General features: G+C 45.6%; 1 protein-coding gene and 1 long non-coding RNA gene across 5 annotated transcripts; one reads left to right on the forward strand and one right to left on the reverse strand.

Moving 5' to 3' along the window:
• Positions 1-239: 239 nt before the first annotated feature.
• LOC119951249 (zinc finger protein 239-like) lies at positions 240-6,905 on the reverse strand. Of its 4 annotated transcripts, none has more exons than XM_038774308.1 (2): positions 6,755-6,905; positions 240-1,363 (listed from the first exon to the last, which is right to left on the reverse strand). In XM_038774308.1, the coding sequence occupies exon 2, from the start codon at positions 1,162-1,164 to the stop codon at positions 574-576; it is 591 nt and encodes a 196-aa protein (XP_038630236.1). In that variant the 5' UTR covers positions 1,165-1,363; positions 6,755-6,905; the 3' UTR covers positions 240-573. The 4 variants fall into 4 exon arrangements, with proteins under 4 accessions (XP_038630236.1, XP_038630233.1, XP_038630235.1 ...); XM_038774305.1 differs by having other exon boundaries at positions 240-1,508; XM_038774307.1 differs by lacking the exon at positions 6,755-6,905 and adding an exon at positions 1,945-2,131 and having other exon boundaries at positions 240-1,508.
• Positions 6,906-6,947: 42 nt separating this feature from the next.
• Positions 6,948-11,671, forward strand: LOC119951263. Its single transcript, XR_005457560.1, has 2 exons — positions 6,948-7,130; positions 7,826-11,671. It is a non-coding gene; the product is annotated as an uncharacterized LOC119951263 (long non-coding RNA).
• The last annotated feature ends 8,150 nt before the right edge of the window (positions 11,672-19,821 follow it).

Below are 19,821 nucleotides of genomic sequence, written 5' to 3' on the forward strand. Positions count from 1 at the left end.
CCCTCGATGTTGTGCCGAGCAATGATCACCCTACTTAAACCCACGTAACCCGTATCCCAACAATCCCCCCATTAACCTTACACTACGGGCAATTTAGCATGGCCAATCCACCTAACCCGCACATCTTTGGACTGTGGGAGGAAACCGGAGCACCCGGAGGAAACCCACGCACACACAGGGAGGATGTGCAGACTCCACACAGACAGTGACCCAGCCAGGAATCGAACCTGGGACCCTGGAGCTGTGAAGCATTGATGCTAACCACCATGCGACCGTGAGGCCCCTCAGTTCTTTCTGTGTTTATTTCAGATCGGCCTGCAGTGGGGCAAAATCACTATTTACCATCCAGGAAAAAGTAAATGTCCTTCATCATCTTTTGTGGATCATTTCTGCGGAAATGTGCTCTCCCAGGCTCAAAGAGCATCACCCCACTGGAAGCAAGGTTGTGAGACCGGCCAGTCCAGCAGAATGAAACCCTCCGACCCTCCCATTTCATCAAGTGTCACAATGAACATGGTTCAGTTCCTGGGTGTGATTAACAGCAGCAATAACAGCAGAATCCAACCCCTGTCATCACTTGTGAACTCGCTGGTGTGTCCGCAGTGTGGATGATGTTCGAAACCGCTTAGCGCAGTGAGAGCAGCTGAACGGTCTCTCCTCAGTGTGAATGCGCTGGTGGATCATCAGTACGTGAGAGCTTTTGAAACCCCTCCCACAAACAGAGCATTTAAAGGGTCTCTCATTGGTGTGAGTGACATTGTGTCTGAGCAAATTGGACGACTGAGTGAATCCCTTTCCACACACAGAGCAGGTGAAAGGCCTCTCCCCGGTGTGAACTCGCTGGTGTCTCTGCAGTGCGAATAAGTAAGTGAATCCCTTCCCACACACAGAGCAGGTGAAAGGCTTCTCCCCAGTGTGAATTCGCTGGTGTGCCTGCAGGGTGGATGACTGAATGAAACTCTTCCCACACACAGAGCATCTGAATGGCTTCTCACCTGTGTGAATTCGCTGATGTCTCCAGAGGCTGGATGAACCACTGAATTCTTTTCCACACTTTAAGCAGCTGAATGGCCTCGTCCCGGCATGAATGCGTCGATGCGTTTCCAGTGCAGATGGGTACCTAAATCCCTTCCCACAGTCCCCACATTTCCACCGTTTCTCCATGGTGTGGGTGTCTCTGAAGGCTAGACAATCAGTTGAAGCCTTACACAGGACAGTTTCTCACTGCTGTGAATGGTGCAATGTGTTTTCAGGCTGTGTAACCGATTAAAGCTCCTTCCACAGTCAGTGCACGAGGACAGCCTCACTCAGGTATGTTTGTGCGTCTCGATGCTTTCCCACTCACACTGATGGTTCAAGCATTCTGAAGTAAACAGAACAAACAATCATTTGTCCGTCTAGATTGAAAGACAAATAATATTCAGCACCCGATGAATTGAGTGACAGTCAGATTTTGATGTGAATTTGGGTTTGAGATTACTGTCTGTAAATCCTGATCTTTGGATATCCTGTAAAAAGGAGATGACGAAAAGTTATCACTGTCAGTACAGGATACAAACTTAGAACAGACAATTTGAGTTTCCATGGAACGTTCTTTCCTCTCTCATTCCTCAAAAATCTCCATCCCACACACATTCCCTCCATTCTCACTCTGCTGTATCTAATATTCACCCTCCCAATTCACCTGAAGGTGCTGATTCAGGCTGATTGACAGGTCCATGCTCACTGCTTCCTGTCCTGGACACAGAGACATGCAAATCATCATGCAGGCTGCCAGACAGATATGTGTGTTTAATGTATAGCAAAACAGAAAATCTCAGCAGGTCTGACAGAAACGGGAACTGATGTTTCGAGTCTCGATTACTTTTTCTCAAAGTTAGAGAGAGTTGGAAATGGGGTCAGATTTATGCTGTTGTTGGTGGCGATAGGTGGAGACAGACGAACCTCGACATCCAAAAATGTGCATATTAGGTGGATTGCCCATGATAAATTGCGCCTTCGTTGCCAAAAAAGGTTAGCTGGGGTTATGGGGATAGGATGGGAAGCTGCTCCGTGATCCCCTTGTCCGGCACTGCGCATGTCCAAGAGCGAGGGGAAAGTGCGCGTGTGCAGGGGTAGCCCACCCGCCTTGACCTGCCTGATGAGATGTTGACCAATGGGAAACCGAGAGGGCCAGCCAATCAGAGCACGGGATTTGGGTGAATGGCTATTGAGCTTCACACAGACTGAAACCTCCTCAGGTCTCCAACATCTGCGAGTAAAACACTTTCTTTTCTCCCCCTTTCCATTTCTTTTCTCATTCTCACCTTCAATTGGTCACTTTCACCAACTAAAGTAAAAGGAAGTTAAGGGAAGGTGCAGACTCTGGGAAGCTTGGCCCAGGTCTCTCTCTCTTTTTTTATATAAAACATTTTATTGAGGTATTTGTGATTTTGTAACAATAACAGAAGAAACAGTGTACATACAAATATAAACATAGTGCAAAGGCCGTCTTCCTCCTCACAGGTCCCACCTTTCTTACACACTAATCTAAGCTAAACCGCCTCACCCCCATCTCCTTCTCTGCCAACAGTTAATTTTCTCTGAAGAAGTTGATGAACGGCTGCCACCTCCGGACGAACCCTGACATTGACCCTCTCAGGGCGAACTTGATTTTCTCCAGACAGAGAAAGCTAGCCATGTCAGTGAGCCAGGTCTCTGATGTTGGGGCTTTGAGTCCCTCCAAGATAATAGTATCCGTCTCCGGGCTACCAGGGAGGCAAAGGCCAGAACATCTTCCTCTTTCTCCTCCTGCACTCCTGGATCCTCCGACACTCCGAAAATCGCCACCTCTGGACTCAGTGCCACCCTTGTTTTTAACACCTTGGACATGACATCCGCAAACCCCTGCCAGAATCCCCTAAGCTTCGGGCATACCCAGAACATATGGACATGGTTCGCTGGTCCTGCCGCACACTTTGCGCACCCATCTTCTACCCCAAAGAACCTGCTCATCCGGGCCACTATCATGTGAGCCTGATGAATGACCTTAAATTGTATCAGGCTGAGCCTGGCACATGATGTGGACGCATTGACTCTACTCAATGCATCTGTCCAGAGACCATCCTCTATCTCTCCTCCTAACGCCTCTTCCCATTTGTGTTTCAGCTCCTCGGTCTGTGTTTCCTCTGACCCCATAAATTCCTTGTAAATGTCCAAAACCCTCCCCTCTCCCACCCATACTCGAGAAACTACCCTGTCCTGTATCCTCCTTGGTGGCAGGATCGGGAAGGTTGAGACCTGCCTGTGTAGGAAGTCCTGCACCTGCAGGTACCTGAACTCATTCCCTCAACCCTCTGGGGGCATCATGATCACTTTCAGCAGTCTTCTAACGTTGGCCGCCAACAGCCTGTCCTTAACAAATCCCGCCTGGTCCTCCCTAATCACATCCGGAAAGCAGTCTTTGATCCTTGAGGACAAGATTTTGGCCTACAGTTTGGCGTCAACAATTAATAAGGAGATCGATCTGTAGGACCTGCATAGCTCCGGGTCCTTCTCCCGCTTCAAGATCAGTGAGATAGTGACTGTGCCATCATCGGAGGAAGTCCCCATCGCTCCCTGGCCTCATTAAATGACCTAATCAGCAGCGACCCCAGCATCCCAGAGAACCTTTTGTAAAACTCCACTGGGTACCGGTCTGGTCCTGGGGCTTTACCCGACTGCATGGCCTTCAGCCCTTCTGCTATTTCTTCAATCCAGATTGGGGCCCCCAGCACTTCCTCCACCTTCAGGAACCTCAGCCCTCCTAAGAATTGCCTCATCCCTTCCAGCCCAGCGGGGGGTTCCGACTCATATCACCTGCTATAAAACTCCTTGAATGCCCTGTTAACCCCTGCTGAATCTCCGACCAAGTTCCGGTCTCTGTCCTTCACTTTCCCAATCTCCCTGGCTGCCTCCCTCTTTCTGAGTTGCTGCGCAAGCATTCTGCTGGTCTTCTCTCCATATTCATATATCGCCCCCTCGCCTTCCTCTGCTGCTCCACCGCCTTCCCTGTAGTTAACAAGCCAATCTCCACCTGTAGCCTCCGTTGTTCCCTTAAAAGCCCTGCCTCTGGGGTCTCCGCATATCTCCTGTCGACCTGAAGTATTTACCCTATCAGTCGATCCGTCTCTGCTCTAGCTACCTTCTCCCTGTGGGCCCATATCGAAATCAGCTCCCCTCTGACCACCGCCTTCAGCGCCTCCCAGATCGTTGCTGCCGAGACTTCCCCCATGTCATTAACTTCCAGATAGTTTTGGATGCATGTCCTCACTCACCCGCACACTTCCTCATCCGCTAACAGTTCGACATCCAATCTCCAATGTGGGCGCTGGCCACACTCCTTGCTCACCTGTACGTCCAGCCAGTGTGGGGCATGATCCGAGACCGTGATCACTGAGTACTAGTGTCCACTATCCCCTTAGCCCTCTTCAAAATGAAAAAGTCGATCCGGGAGTACACTTTATGTGTAGAAAGTGAACTTGTTCACTCTCGGCCACCCAAATCTCCATGGGTCCATTCTCCCCATCTGCTCCATAAACCCCTCGAGCTCCTTTGCCATTGCTGACACCCTACCTGTCCTTGAGCTCGACCGGTCTATCCTTGGGTCAATGACTGTGTTGAAGTCGCCCCCCCCATGACCAGATTATGCGAGTCCAGGTCCGGGATCTTCCCCAACATCCTCCTTATAAACTCCACATCATCCTAGTTTGGCGCGTAGACATTCACGAGTATCACCGGCAGCCCTTCCAGCTTCCCATTAACCATGATGTACCAACCTCCCACATCCGCAACTATTCTTCCCGCCTCGAATAACACTCGCTTATTAATCTGGATCACGACACCTCTAGTCTTACAGTCCAGCCCCGAATGAAATACCTGCCCGCCCCACCCCTTCCTTAGTCTAGCCTGATTGATTACCCTAAGATGCGTCTCCTGTAACATTGCCACATCCGCCTTCAATCCCTTCAAGTGCGCAAACACGTGTGCCCTCTTAACCGGCCCATTTAGCCCTCTAACGTTCCACATGATCAGACTGGTCGAGGCCCCCCCAACAGTCCCCCCTCCTGCCGCCGATCAGACATCACCTTTCTTAGGCCAGTGTCCAGCTTGCACCCCGCGCACACACAGGCCCGCCCCCAGGCAGCCTCCGTCTGCGACCTCCCTTTTGTCCCCCCAGCAACAGTCCCTCCCTCGTCAGCAGAGCAATTCCCACCCCCCCCCCCCACAGTAACAGCACAGTAAAAACAGTCCCCTTCAACAAGCATAAATTCTGCTCACCCCCCACTGCGCTTCCGTGAGCCAGCCTGCCCAGCTAGCTGGGCAGCACCAGCACATGGCGACAAACATTTTCCCACCTATTGTTCCCCCCTCCCCCCTTCCCCTGCTCGGACACACATATGCAAGAGAAAAACCATTCCCAGCCCAGTTAACCGAAAGAAACAAAAAGTCAAGAAAGACCCCACACTGAAAATTCGCACCTCCATCCCAACCAGTACAAATGCTAACTTTAATTTACAAAAATACGCGGTGGCTCCAGGATCGATACAGAAGGCATCACCAATCTAGTGCAAAAACAAAAGGGATATTTAACGTGAACACTGCAGCAAAGTTCAAACACCTCAGTCCCCTGCCAGCCCTTTGCCAATGACATTCATGTCCCGCAGAATTGCGCAACTCTACAAGATCTTGACGTAACGTTTATTGAGACTTGTGTCTGCAAATCATCTGCTTCCACTACCCTGCAAAAAGAGTTTACAAATGTTATCACTGTCAGTACAGGATAGAAATTCCAAACAGACAATTCTATTTCCTATGGAACTTTCTTTCTTCTTTCGTTCCCCAAAAGTTGACCATCTCCATCCCAAAAACTCATCCCGCCCCATTCAGTTCTCACTCTGCTGCAGCTTGTATACACCCTTCCAATTCTCCTCAATGTGCTAATTCATACTGATCAACAGATCCATGCCTACAGAAAATTTAATACAATGTACAATACTGAATTACGTGACACAAGAGTGAGGAGAGCAAGAACCTTCTTTGGGCAGAACATAATCATGCCTCGGAACTTACTGCCGAAGGTTAAAAATGTGAAGATGATCAATGAGTTTCAAGTGAAATTGGATAGATGATTGAAGGAAATATACTGCAGGGAAATGGGGATATAGAAGGTGAATGGGACTGACTGGGTTGCTCCCCTTTGGTACAGATGCGAGTTACCAAAGGGACTCCTATGTCTAAATGCCTCTATGCTTGGAAATAAATTGAAAGGTAGAATGAGAAACGGAATGGAAAGGAGTAAAGAATGGCTAGCACAGTGATTGGTGCTGCTGCCTGACAATGCCAGGTTCCCAGGTTCAATTCCAGCCTTGGGTGACACAGTCCAAAGATGTGTCAGTTAGGTCGATTGGCCATGCTAAATTGTCCCTTAATGTCCAAAGGCTAGGAGGAGTTACGGGGATTGGGTGGGGTTTCAGAGGGTCGGTGCAGATGTGATGGGCCAAATGGCTTCCTTCTGCACAAAGGGATTCTATGATTAAAAATACAGCACATTCCTAAAGAACAAAATAAAGCTCCGAGGAGAACCATGAATAAAAAGTACAATATAACACACATCAATGTCCCAAGGTAGCAAAATGCCCATTTAAATATCAGCCATCTCCTCCATTGATTTCCTCCCAGATGTTTCACAGAGTTTCAGCCTTCAGCTCATTGAAACGTCACAATGGAGCACTACCTGAAGCAGCCAATAGGAATCACTCTGTTCCTCGGTGACGTCTCCGGGTTCCAGTGCCCTGGCCCGACTCGCGGACACGGTAGCCCCGCCCCCACCCGTTGTTACCCTTCCCTGGACATCTCCACGAGATAAGGCTTCCAGGCAACCAGCTGACGGCCAGAGTGGGAAGCCGCACGGGTCTGCGCATGTCTAAGGAAGAGGCGTTGCGCATGCGCGGGGGAACGCCCACCCCCTGACCTTTCTGCTGAGGTATTGACCACTGGGAAGAGAGGGGTACCGGAAGGATTCTGGCCCAGCAGCCAATCAGAGCATGGGTTCTGTGTAATTGAAGGTTGAAGTTCAGATAGACGGAAACTTCATCCTGTCTCCAACATCTGTGAGTAAAACACTTTATTTTCTCCCCTTTCCATTTCTTTTCTCATTCTCACCTTTAATTTGTGACTGGCAGCAACTGAAGGGAAAGGAAGTGAATCCAGGGAGGGTGCAGACTCTGCAAAGCTTGGCCCAGGTCTCTCTCTCTTAAAGACATTGACATCCTTTGCTCCCTCAGCTTGACACATTTATTTGTCTGGCTTAAAGGATGGTCTCTTTCCCAATGTTCACAATTAAAGGGCTGGTTTCCCCAGGAGATGGCTGACATTTAATATAGACAGAGAGATATGTGATGTTGATATATGGTACACATTCGTAGAATCCCTAAAGTGCAGAAGGGGGACATTCAGTCCATCAAGTTTGCACCGTCCCTCCCAAAGAGCACCCCACTGAGGCCCAGTCCCCCACCCACTCCCCATAATCCCATACAACCATTGGACACTAAGGGGCAATTTAGTATGGCCGATCCTGCACATCTTTGGATATATGAGATATATTATTTATGGTTATGGATAATGTACATTTATTAGTATTTCTAGTCTTATAATATAGTATTGTAACCTATTTATTTCCAGTCATAGATTCATTACAGTACAGCTCAAATTTGTTTGTTATGTAACCCTGCAAGTGCATTTCCTTGCAGTGCATATGCAATTTTATTTTGAAATTATTGATCATCTCTAAATGTTTCTCTCATAGGCAGCAAGTTCAAAGTCAAATAAATCGCTGCCTAAGTAGATATATTTCTCACAAATCCCTGTACCTTCAGCAACTGAAACAGGACTCAGTGACCATGAATCTGTCAATCAGTTTGAATCAGCACCTTCAAGAGAATTGGGAGGATGAATATTGGATACAGCATAGTGAGAATGGAGGGATTATTGGGACGGAGATTTACAGCTTTTGGGGAATGAGAGGAAAGAATGTTCCATAGAAACTTGAATTGTCTGTTGTGAATTTCTATCCTTTACTGACAGTGATGACTTTTGTAAACTCCTTTCACAGTATACTAGAAGTTGGATATTACGCAGACCCAATTCTCCAAACAAATGTCACATGAGTGTATGACAGAGTCATTTGATTCATCAGGCCCTGAATATCTTCAGCCTTTGAATCTAGAAGGAGAAAAGTTTGTCTGTTCTGTCTGCTGACTGTGGGAAGAGCTTTCACCAGTTACACAAGCTGAAATATCATCACACCATTTAGTGGGGAGAGACCATACCCATGTTCTCTGTGTGGACAAGGCTTCAACTGAATGTGAAACTTGAAAAATCACAAGGATACCTGCACCATGGAGAAACCGTGGAAATGTGGTGATTGTGGGAAGGGATTTTGTGCTCCCTCTGATCTAGAGATTCATCGACGCAGCCACACTGGGGAGAGGCCGTTCATCTGCTCTGTGTGTGCGAAGGGGTTCAGTAAGTCATCCATCTTGCAGACGCACCAGCGAGTTCACAGCAGAGAGCGGCCATTCACCTGCCTTGACTGTGGGAAAGGATTCACTCATTCATGGAACCTGCAGACACACCAGCGAGTTCACACTGGCGAGAGGCCATTCACCTGTTCTGAGTGTGGGAAGGGCTTCAGTCGGTTGTCCAGCCTGCAGGTACACCGGCGAGTTCACTCCGGGGAGAGGCTGTTCTCCTGTTCTGCATGTGGGAAGGGATTCACTGATCCATCCAACCTGTGGAAGCACCAGCGAGTTCACACAGGGGAGAAGCCTTTCACCTGCTCCAAGTGTGGGAAGGGATTCTGTGATTCATCACATCTGCTGGCACACCAGCGAGTTCACACTGGCGAGAGGCCATTCATTTGCTCTCAGTGTGGGAAGGGATTCACTCAGTTCTCAAACCTACTGACACATCGGCGACTTCACACCGGGGAGAGGCCATTCACCTGCCTGGAGTGTGGGAAGGGATTCACTCAGTTAATATGCCTGCAGAAACACCAACGAGTTCACAAGTGATTACAGGTGTTCGATTATAATGTTAATTGCGTCCAGGATTGAACCATGTTCATTCTGACAGTTAGTGAATTGGAAGAGTCAGAGGGTTTATTTCAGCTGGACTGATCAGTCTCACAACTTTGCTTCAACTGGTCTGATGTTCTTTGCAATTTGCAGCAAAAAGTAGCGTCATGTGTCACATGGATCACCGAATCAAGAGATATTTTGAAGACAGAATATATTGACTGTACTTTTATGTTTGGAACTTCCCAATTGTGCCACATTGGCATGGAAATGGGCTGTGGGGATTCGGATAGTTCATTTGGAGTTTGTGCCAGAGAAGAAGAGGCTGGATGATTTTCCTAGCTTGGAGCTCGAAACCTTTGATGGTCCCCACAATGAAAGACAGTGAGCCGAAGGCGGTCAGCTTGAACAGTGAGCTTGGAAAGAGTTGTGAAGCAGCTGCAGGATCCGACAGGGGAAGCAGTCAGTCTGTCCAAGAAGGCAGTGGAACATATGTAATAGAGGGGAGGCAGTGGCATATTGGTATTGTCACTGGACAGGTAATCCAGAGGCCCAGATAATGCCCCGGGGACTCGGATTCAAATCCACAGCAGATAAGCAAATTTGATTGCAATAAAAAAGTGTGGAATTAAAAGTCGAATGATGACCATGAAATCATTGTCAGTTGTTGTAAAAACCCCACCTGGTTTACTAATGTCCTTCAGGGAAGGAAATCTGCCGTCCTTACCAGGTCTGGCCTACATGTGAATCCATACCCACAGCAATGTGATTGACTCTTAAAATGTCCTCTGAAATGACCCAGAAAGCCACTCAGTTCAAGGGTAATTAGGGATGAGCAATAAATGCTGGCATAGCCAGTGATGCCCAATCCTATGATTGAATAAAAATAAACATACAAACTAGGAGTTTGGCCACCATTCATCTAATCTGATTTTAAACTCAACTCCACATTCCTGTTGCCCTTGTTCGTCCCCTTGCTTATCAAGAATTTATCCGGCTCTGCCTTCAAAATATTCAAAGACTCTGCTTCTACTGCCGTTTGAGGAAAGAGTTCCAAAGACTCACAACCCTCTGAGAGAAAAAGGTTCTCCTCATCTCTGTCTTAAATGAGCGATAACTTATTTTTAAACAGTCCACATCCACCGATGAAAACCCCTCAGGATCAATGTTTGATCAACTCACCTCTTACTTTTCTAGATTCCAGTGGATACAATCGTAACCTGTCCAACCTTTCCTCATGAGATAACCCATCAATTCTTTGTCATAGTTCAGTAAACCTTCTCTGAATTGCTTGTAAACCATTTACATCTTTCCTTAAATAAGGAGACTGATACTGTACACAGTGCTCCAGATGTGGTCTCACCAGTGCCCTGTATAACTGAACCATAACCTCCCTACTCTTGTAATCCAGTCTCCTCGCAATAAACAACAATATTCTGTTAGCTTTCCTAATTACTTCGAATCTTCACAGCAAGAAAATGTATTTAAATGTGTATTTATTTCAGGAGAAGTTATGGCATTTTATTGTTCAATACATAATTGGAAATATTTTAATGCACCAGGTGATCTTCAAGCTGGTGCCATTGGGTGGAGTGAAGGGAAAATGTTTTTAAAAAATAATTAAAATGTTGCATTGTGAAGCGATGGTATTATCAGGAAAACTCTTTTAAAGGTTACATTTTTAAACTTTGGACTGAGTTTTGTGAGGAACCCGTCTTTGATAGAACTTGAGTGGGGGACATTCTCCCTCCTGAAGTGAGATTAACCCGAGGCTGGGAAGGTGGCGTTCTTCATAAAGCGCAGGTCAATAAACCCATCAACACGGGTCCAGTGAACAGCGAAGAGAAACTTTGTATATCCAAGTTAACAAAGAACCGCTGTTGCCGGGCTAATGACTCTTCCTGATTGGTTAACAAACACCAGGCCTGAGAGAAATATTCTGTGAGCATTTTTATTATTTAAAACTCTCAGGGGACAGAGTGTGTGCACCTCGGCAGCCGGCAGCAAGATAAAGTCTCTCTCTTCCTCCCACCTTTGTGTTACATTCGGTTTCGAGTGAGTTCATCTTTCATCCGAAATGTCTCATCAGAATAACTCATCTATTTTATGAAAGCCTGTAAAGGCATGATAAATAAAAGTCATCAACGACTGTTTCACCATAAATAGAACTTCCAACTTTAACCTGACAGAATTTTGTCAGATCAACAGCACCAAGATCCTTTTGAGGTAGTTGTGTTGGTAGTTGATGAAATGTTTACTGTGTGTTTAGAAAATGTTAACTGAATTCATAGAACAAACATTGTTTTGTTTAAAAATACTTAAAACCTCTGTTGCATAACACCTGGAAAGTGGGCCCTTGTGCTCCTCATAACCAAAATCTATTAAACGTTGCAGGTCAGGTAAACTCCATGACATACTTTGGTGTTCTCTAAACCCTGGCCCAGAACAAGAGTGTCTGGCAGTGTTCGAGTATCTGTATTTTTAGAAAAAGGGGTTAATTGTTACACTTTGAAACTACAACTTGTATGTTCACCAGTTTTATAACTAGATTGTAAAAAAGATTATTTTACAATAAATCATTTTTTCTGTGTTTACTGAAAGAAGCCTGGGAATAACATTATCAAGTTGGCCAGTTTTGTGGGTGAGTTAGATGTTTAAACTATTGCTATGACTGTGGAGAAAGGGGCTGGATTTAACTGTTGTAAAAACTCACCTGGTTCACGAATGTACTTAAGGAAAGGAAATCTGGGGACATCCGGTTGCGGCGATGTCCGAGTGAGCCGCACATTCAGCGGACTCTCACTCCGGTGGGCGTTTAGGGGCTGATTCCCCGCGATAGCGGGACCACGGAGCTGAAGGAAGGCGGCAGTGAAAGTGCGGAGGAGCGGGCTGCAGCACATGGAACAGCGGGAGTCCACGAGGCAGAAGAAGAGAGAGAAAAAGGGACAGAGACAAGGAGCTGAAGAAACTTACCTGGAACCTAAGATGGCGGACACACGGACCCCGGACTCAGCAATCCAGCAGGCGCTGGATAACATGCTCCAGGTAATGAAATCCAGTTTTGAAGCGCTGAAGCGGGACAGGTTAGACCCAATCCAGAAGGCAGTGGTCAGCTGAACCAGAGGCTGGATGCGCAAGATGTTAAAAGTTAAGGAGCTGGTAGAGGCGGTGGAGGAACAGGCGGATGCGCAGATGGTTGCGGCGCTAGACGTTGACGGGCTGAAGGAGCGGCAGAGAAGACTGCTAGACAGAGTGGAGGAGCTGGAGAATAGAGTCCGCAGGAACAACCTGAGGATGGTCGGCCTCCCGGAGGGGGCTGAGGGAGCTGATGCGGCAGCGTTTGTAGCAGACCTATTGATGCAGCTGATGGGGGCCGAAGCCTTTCCGTGACCGCCGGAGCTGGAGGGGGCACACAGAGTGCAGGGGCGGCTGGGCGGACCCCCCCGCCCGATGGTGATTAGGTTCCACAGGTTCGTGGACAAGGAGCGGCTGCTGCGGTGGGCAAAGAGCGCCAGGAGCAGCGCATGGAACAACAGTGTCCTGTGCATTTACCAGGACCTAAGCCAGGAGGTGGCTCGGCGGCGAGCAGCCTTTAAGAATGTCAAGGATGTGCTGTTCAAGAAGCACATGAAGTTTGGTCTGCTGTTCCCGGCTCGTTTATGGGTCACGCACCAGGGTCAACACCACTACTTCTCCGAGCCTGATCCACCAGCGCATTCACACTGAGGAGAAACCGTTCAGCTGCTCTCACTGTGCTAAGAGGTTTCGAACATCATCCACACTGCGGACACACCAGCGAGTTCACAAGTGATGACAGGGGTTGGATTCTGCTGTTATTGCTGCTGTTAATCACACCCAGGAACTGAACCATGTTCATTGTGACACTTGATGAAGTGGGAGGGTCGGAGGGTTTCATTCTGCTGGACTGGCCGGTCTCACAACCTTGCTTCCAGTGGGCTGATGCTCTTTGAGCCTGGGAGAGCACATTTCCGCTGAAATGATCCACAAAAGATGATGAAGGACATTTATTTTTTCCTGGATGGTAAATAGTGATTTTGCCCCACTACAGGCAGATCTGAAATAAACACAGAAAGAACTGGAAAAACGCAGCAGGTCTGGCAGCATCTGTGGAGAGAGAAACAGAGTTAATGTTTCACGTCCAATGTAACTCTACTTCTGAACTAAAGAGAGGGAGAAATGTGATGGGTTTGATGCTGGTGAGAAAGGGGGTCAGGTAGAACAAAAGGGAAAGTCGGATTGGTTAGAGGGTGGGTGAGATTAAATGATAAAAATTGTGCTGGAACAAAAGGCAAAGGGAAGGGTAATGTTGTTTTTACATTTTAGAGTACCCAAATAGTTATTTCCAATTTAGCATTGCCAATCCACCAAACCTGCACATCTTTTGGTTGTGGGGGTGAGACCCACGCAGACACGGGGAGAATGTGCAAACTCCACACAAGAGTAACCCGGGGATCGAACCCGGGTTTTAACACAAAGGGTCTTTCTGTGATTTGACATTGCAGTCTCTAGCAGTTTACACAACTTGCAAAATATGAACATTTTAAGTCTTATGTGATTAATTCCCAGTTAGTCAGCTTCTCTTACTCTCACGGTTAATATGATTCAGTCAATTACTCCCTATGATTTCTTATTTAAACCCCCTATCTACCTCGTCTATAGCTAACCAGAACATCTGATTGTGGTGATCTCTATGTGTGCATGTACACAAGGGGTTAATGTGTCATCAGTAGCACCACATGATCACTAGAGGGCCGGACCAACAGGGGTATAAAAGGCAGCCACATTGGGGATCTCTCTCTCTCTTGGGTGCACTGTGATCATAGCAACAGCAGACTAGTTTAGATGGCCAGTGGAGTTATGTATAGGTACCATAGTTAGACCTTGTTAACCTTATCACTAGTATCAAAGTTAAAGTAAAGAACTCATGTAAATACTGTTGTAGCTACTCAATAAACCTTTTGTTATTACTGGAAGAGTTCGAATCTTCTTCATCGGGATTCAGAATACGTCATCACTAAACAAGGATTGAGGAGCACATGTTACCTACCACACAGGGAACAAAACACTGATTTCGATCAGTCTCCCCTTTTGATTCTTTGAAAGATTAATAAGATGAATCAAAATAATGAATAGAAGAAAGGAATGTGACAGGATAGAAGTAAGCGCGGAGAGGAACTCATTCACATTGCCTTTAATAGTTGAGAACAGCCTTTAACAATGGAGCGGGCATAGCTTTGCAAGCATTACATGCATTCTGAAAGTATTTTATTCAAAAAGTGATTATAAAGTACAATAACAATTCAGTAATAATTGGTTAATAATGCAGTAATAACAGCGTCTCAGTTAAGTTTCGATGAGATCCCCCCTTATCCTTCTAAACTGCATCAAGTACAGACCTAGGGTCCTCAACGCTCCTCATATCTCCTTCATTCCGGGGATCATTCTTGTGAACCTCCTCTGCACCCTCTCCGAGGCCTGCACATTCTTCCTCAGATATGGAGCCCAAAACTGCTCACAATATTCCAAATGGGGTCCGATGAGAGCTTTATATAGCCTCAACAGTACATTCTTGCTCTTGTATTTTTTTTAAATTTAGAGTATCCAATTGCTTTTTCCAATTAAGGGCCAATTTAGCGTGGCCAATTCACTTACCCTGCACATCCTTTTGTGTTGTGGGGGTGAGACCCATGCAGACACGGGGAGAATGTGCAAACTTCACACGGACAGTGACCCAGGGCGGGATCGAACTCGGGGCCTCAGTGCCATGAGGCAGCAGTGCTAACCACTGCACCACCATGCCGCCCTCTTGCTCTTTCTATGTTGAGTCCAGAAGGCTGTAAAGTGCCTCATCGGAAGATAATAATAGCTTATTGTCACAAGTAGGCTTCAGTGAAGTGACTGTGAAAAGCCCCTAGTCGCCACATTCCGGCGCCTATTCCGGGAGGCTGGTACGGGAATTGAACGCACGTGGCTCTCTTGTTCTGCATTACAATCCAGCTTCTTAGCCCACTATGCTAAACCAGCCACAGATAAGGGGCTATTTGTCCACCTTGTGTTGGGCTTCTCCGGAACATTGCAGCAGGCCAAGGACAGAAATGTAAGCCTGAGAGCAAGGTGGTGAATTCTAATGGCAGCAAGCGGAAGGTCAGGGTCAGGCTTGTGGACTGAGCGGAGGTGTTCCACAAAGAGAGCAGGGAACAGGCTACAGATGAATTAAAGAGAAAACATCTCTGTTGTTTTAACCATGTTCAGTTTCATGAATGAATGTTTATCAGTAAAAATGTTTGATTTTTCTTCACTTTTCATTATTAGATTGATGTCCTTCAGGGAAAGTGGGTGAAAGGGGTTGACAGACTCTGTAACAGAAAGTAAGTCCCTCTAAGGTAATTGGCAAAGCAGCCCGAGGGAAAGATGAGATTTAATTTTATTTTTTGACACAGTGAGTTGTTCTGATCTGCTTGAAAACAGCTTAAATTGTATCTTTCCAAAGGGTAAATACTTGAAAGGGAAGAATTTGCAGGGTTGTGCGGAAAGAGCAGAGCACTTGGATGAATCCGAGTGTCTTTTAAAGAGATAGCAGGGACATGATGGGCCGAATGGACTCCTTCAGCAGTCTGTGCATCTGAGGCTCCTGCTTTTGTGCAGGTTAAAAGGAACAGATTTCATTGCAGCCTCTTCCCTAAATATGTATTTAAAGAGACGGGTTTCTCTTTAGCTCTGAGTGACCGATATAACAATTGGTTGGAACCCATTTCCCAGTCAGTCCTCCAGCACCTTCCTGTCTCTCTATTAGTGCGACGCCCATGGCAGTTTCCCAACTGGGTCACAGGCCCCGTTATTCTCAGCTAAATTCAGCCTCAGCTCTGTCTCCTGGCTCTCATTGACACCAGCAACAGAGACAGAAAGGTGCCCGAGGCTCAAATGGGAAGCCAAAACTTGTGGCTCTAAACCAAGACTCAACATTTGTCAGTCAAATCCAGGTTATTTATACTGGGGTTTCTATTATTACCGTGCCACCCCTTTTCATGTTACATTGATGTACTTTAGGGAAAGTGGGTGAGAGGGAAGACAAAGGGTGGGAGTTTTAACGGGTAAATTTCCATTTCTAACTTTGTATTGTCTATAGTGTCAGCCGTGGCTCAGTGGGCAGCTCTCTCACCTCTGAATCAGAAGGTTGTGGATTCAAATCCCAGTCCAGGGACCTGAGGACAAAAATGACATCCAACATTCCTGGTCCCAGCACTGAGGGAGTGCTGCACTGTCAGAACAGCCTTCTTTCAAATAAGATGTGAAACTGAGGCCCTGTCTGTCCCGATCAGGTGGGTGTAAAAGTTCCCACAGCCACTATTTTGAAGAAGAGCAGGGGAGTTATCCCCGGTGTCCTGGTCAATATTTATCCCTCAGTCAACATCACTAAAAACAGATCATCTGCTCATTAACACATTGCTGTGTGTGGGATCTTGCTGTGTGTAAATTGGCTGCTGCGTTTCCTACATTACAACAGTGACTACACTTCAAAAGTACTTCATTGGCTGTAAAGCACTTTGGGACGTCCTGTGGTTGTGAAAGGTGCTACAGAAATACAAGTTTTTAAATTGAAGATTTATGTTTTCTGAACTTGTTATTTGGAACTTTATTGATTTCATCCACCCCCAACTTACCATTTAATAAATTCACTTTGGTTCAGACAAGGCAATTAAGACAAAGACAGAATTCGCTTGACATTAAATTAAAAAGGTTTATTCAAAGAAACTTTAAGACATTGACTTTTCCAACTTCATGTGGGTGATCAGTCTGTAGCAGCGTAACCCTCTCTGGCTCCTTCTTTGACAGTAATTCTTGTAGAATTCAGCGTCGGGAGTCTGGCTCCTTCTTTGACAGTAATTTCCTTGGAACTCGGCCTCGGTAGTCATCAGTACTTGGCCAGCAAGGAAGACCTTCAGAACCTCTACTTTTATCCCCCAAAGTAACCATTACCTCACATCAGAGTTGGGTCTGTTGTAACATGACAATTGGTCAATTTGGTCACTGGATTAATTTAATTGGATCCCCAATTACTGACACCCCTTCTCTCATTATCTCAGACAGGAATACAATAGAACTGTTTCATACTATCCCGTTATCTGATTCTATACAATCCCTTATTCATACAGTTTCAAATGTTGAGGCTAATCAGAGTTTGAAGGTCTCTCTTGCCAGTACATTTATCCTCATTGCACATTCTTTACAGACACAGCAATTAAGCTTTTACATTTTTGCAGCAAATAAAACTAAGTCTCTTACTATAACTACTGATTCATTATCGATTATTTAATTGTCACTCAATTAAGGCTCATTACTTAATCAGTCATCTGTTACTGACTGGCAGCTAATTAATACAGTCATCTTTAATTAATACATTTGGTTAATACAATATCCACTGGTTGAAAAAGTTTGTTTTATGGAAGTCAATCACTTTCTTTCTTACTAACTTTGATTGGATTGAACAATGAGTCTTAGACTTGAGCCAGACTTTGGCAGGATGATACCCTGCAGCTTTACAAACTTCTGGAACAATTTGTTAAACAATTTTGCCTTATTCATCAGTTTCTAGAAACAGTTTGGTTTATACAGAATGAATTTTTAAAATAAAGGTCCAGTCACATTTCAGAGTTTAACATGGCTTCCTTAACCTTGTTACTTATAACAGTGAAGATGATGAGTGATTGATTTTTAGAACGAAATATTATTAATGAGGCAGACCCAGAATTTCCAGCATTACAACAGTGACTACACTTCAAAAATACTTCAAAGGCTGTAAAAAGCTTGAGGAGATTGTGTGGTCATGAAAGGTGTTATAGAAATAGATATAGAATCCCTTGAGTGCAGAAGGAGGCCATTCAGCCCATCGAGTCGGCACCGATTCTTCCAAAGAGCACTCTACCCATATCCACTCACCCGTAACGGAAGAGAAAATGCTGGAAAATCTCAGCAGGTCTGGCAGCATCTGTAGTAAGAGAAAAGAGCCAACGTTTCAAGTTCAATGACTCTTGAAAGTCAAAGTCAACAGTCAGAGAAAGTGGGGAATATTTATACTGTGGAAGTGAGAATGAAACATGAGTTATAGCCACAGAAACTCAGGGAAACGGGGTAATATTCCCCACATTCTACTATGCCATTGTGCCGCTCAAATAAATGTAATTTATTTTTAGAACTAGTCCCTAAACTTGGATATATCACACTCGGTCCACTCACAAAGATCACTCATGAAGACTGAGACTTGATTTTATGTAACAACCATGTCTTTCACTTCATTTCAAATCCCCTGTGAAAATCCAAACACAGTATCTCATGAAACTATTTGGTTTAAAACAGAATAACTTGTTGTGATTTGGGATTCACTGCCTGACAATGGTGCAGGAAGTAAATTCTACTGTAACTTTCAAAAGGGAACTGGACAGGTTCTGCAGGAAAATAAACTTGCAGGGTGATGGGACCAATGAGATTGTTCATTCAAAGAGCTAGCATGGGAATGGTGGGCTTAATGGCCTCCTTCTTTGCCCATTGATTCTCATTTACATTTGAAGAAAATCTTAGACTTGAACCAGAGTTTGGCAGTATTTGGGAAATTCCTGAAACCCACTTCCTACCGGGGGGTAGAAGCGGAGATGATGGAATGTTTCCAAAAAGGAAATTGGATGGGCTTTTGAGGGAAATAAACCGATACGGATACGGGAATAGAACAGGGCAATTATTTGATCAATAGAAATCGACAAGTTGTGAATCTTTGGAATTCTCTACCCCAGAGGGCTGTGGGAGCTCAGTCATTGAGTGTGTTTAAAGCAGAGGCTGACAGATTTCTAAATAACAATAACACAAAGGGATATGGGGATAGTGTGGGGGAAAAGCATTGAAGTCGATGATCAGCCATGATCGTGTTGAATGGTGGAGCAGGCTCGATGGGCTGAATGGCCAATTCCTGCTCCTATGTTCCAATGATACAAAGATAGGTAGGAAAGAAAATTGTGAAGAGGACATAAGGAGGTTACAAAGGGATTATAGATAGGTTACGTGAGTGGGAAAAGATCTGTAAAATCTAGTATTATGTGGCAAAATGTGACATTGTCCATTTTGGCACAAAGAATAAAAAAGCTTATTATCGAAATGGTGAGAGATTGCAGAGCTCTGAAATTCAGAGGGATCTGGGTGTCCGAGAGCATGAATCACAAAAGGCGAGTATACAGGTACAGCAAGTAATTAGGAAAGCTAATAGAATGTTATTGTTTATTGTGAGGGGAATTGAATACAAAAGTAGGGAGGTTATGCTTCAGTTATACAGGACATTGGTGAGACCACATCTGGAGCACTGTGTACAGTATTGCTCTCATTTAAGGAATGATGTCAATGTGTTGGAAGCAGTTCAGAGAAGGTTTACTGGACTCATACCTGGAATTGGAGGCTGGCCTTATGAGGAATGATTGGACAGGCTGGGCTTGTGTCCGATGGAGTTTAGGTGACTTGATTGAACTGTATAAGATCCTGAGGGGCCTCGACAGGGTGGATGTGGGAAGGATGTTTCCTCTTGTGGGAGAATCTAGAAATTGGAGTCACTTTAAAAGTAACAAGTTGTCCATTTAAGGCAGAGGAGAACTTTTTCACTCTGAGGGTCACGAGTCTTTGGAACTCTCTTCCTCAAAGGGCAGTGGAAACAGTGTGTGAGTATTTT

Source organism: Scyliorhinus canicula, chromosome 17 (genome assembly GCF_902713615.1).
Source record: "Scyliorhinus canicula chromosome 17, sScyCan1.1, whole genome shotgun sequence".
NCBI classification, from domain to species: Eukaryota; Metazoa; Chordata; class Chondrichthyes; order Carcharhiniformes; family Scyliorhinidae; genus Scyliorhinus; species Scyliorhinus canicula.

Coding starts and splice junctions, on each gene's coding strand:
- LOC119951249 (XM_038774308.1), bottom strand. CDS start 1,164: ATGGAGAAACGGTGGAAATGTGGGGACTGTGGGAAGGGATTTAGGTAC.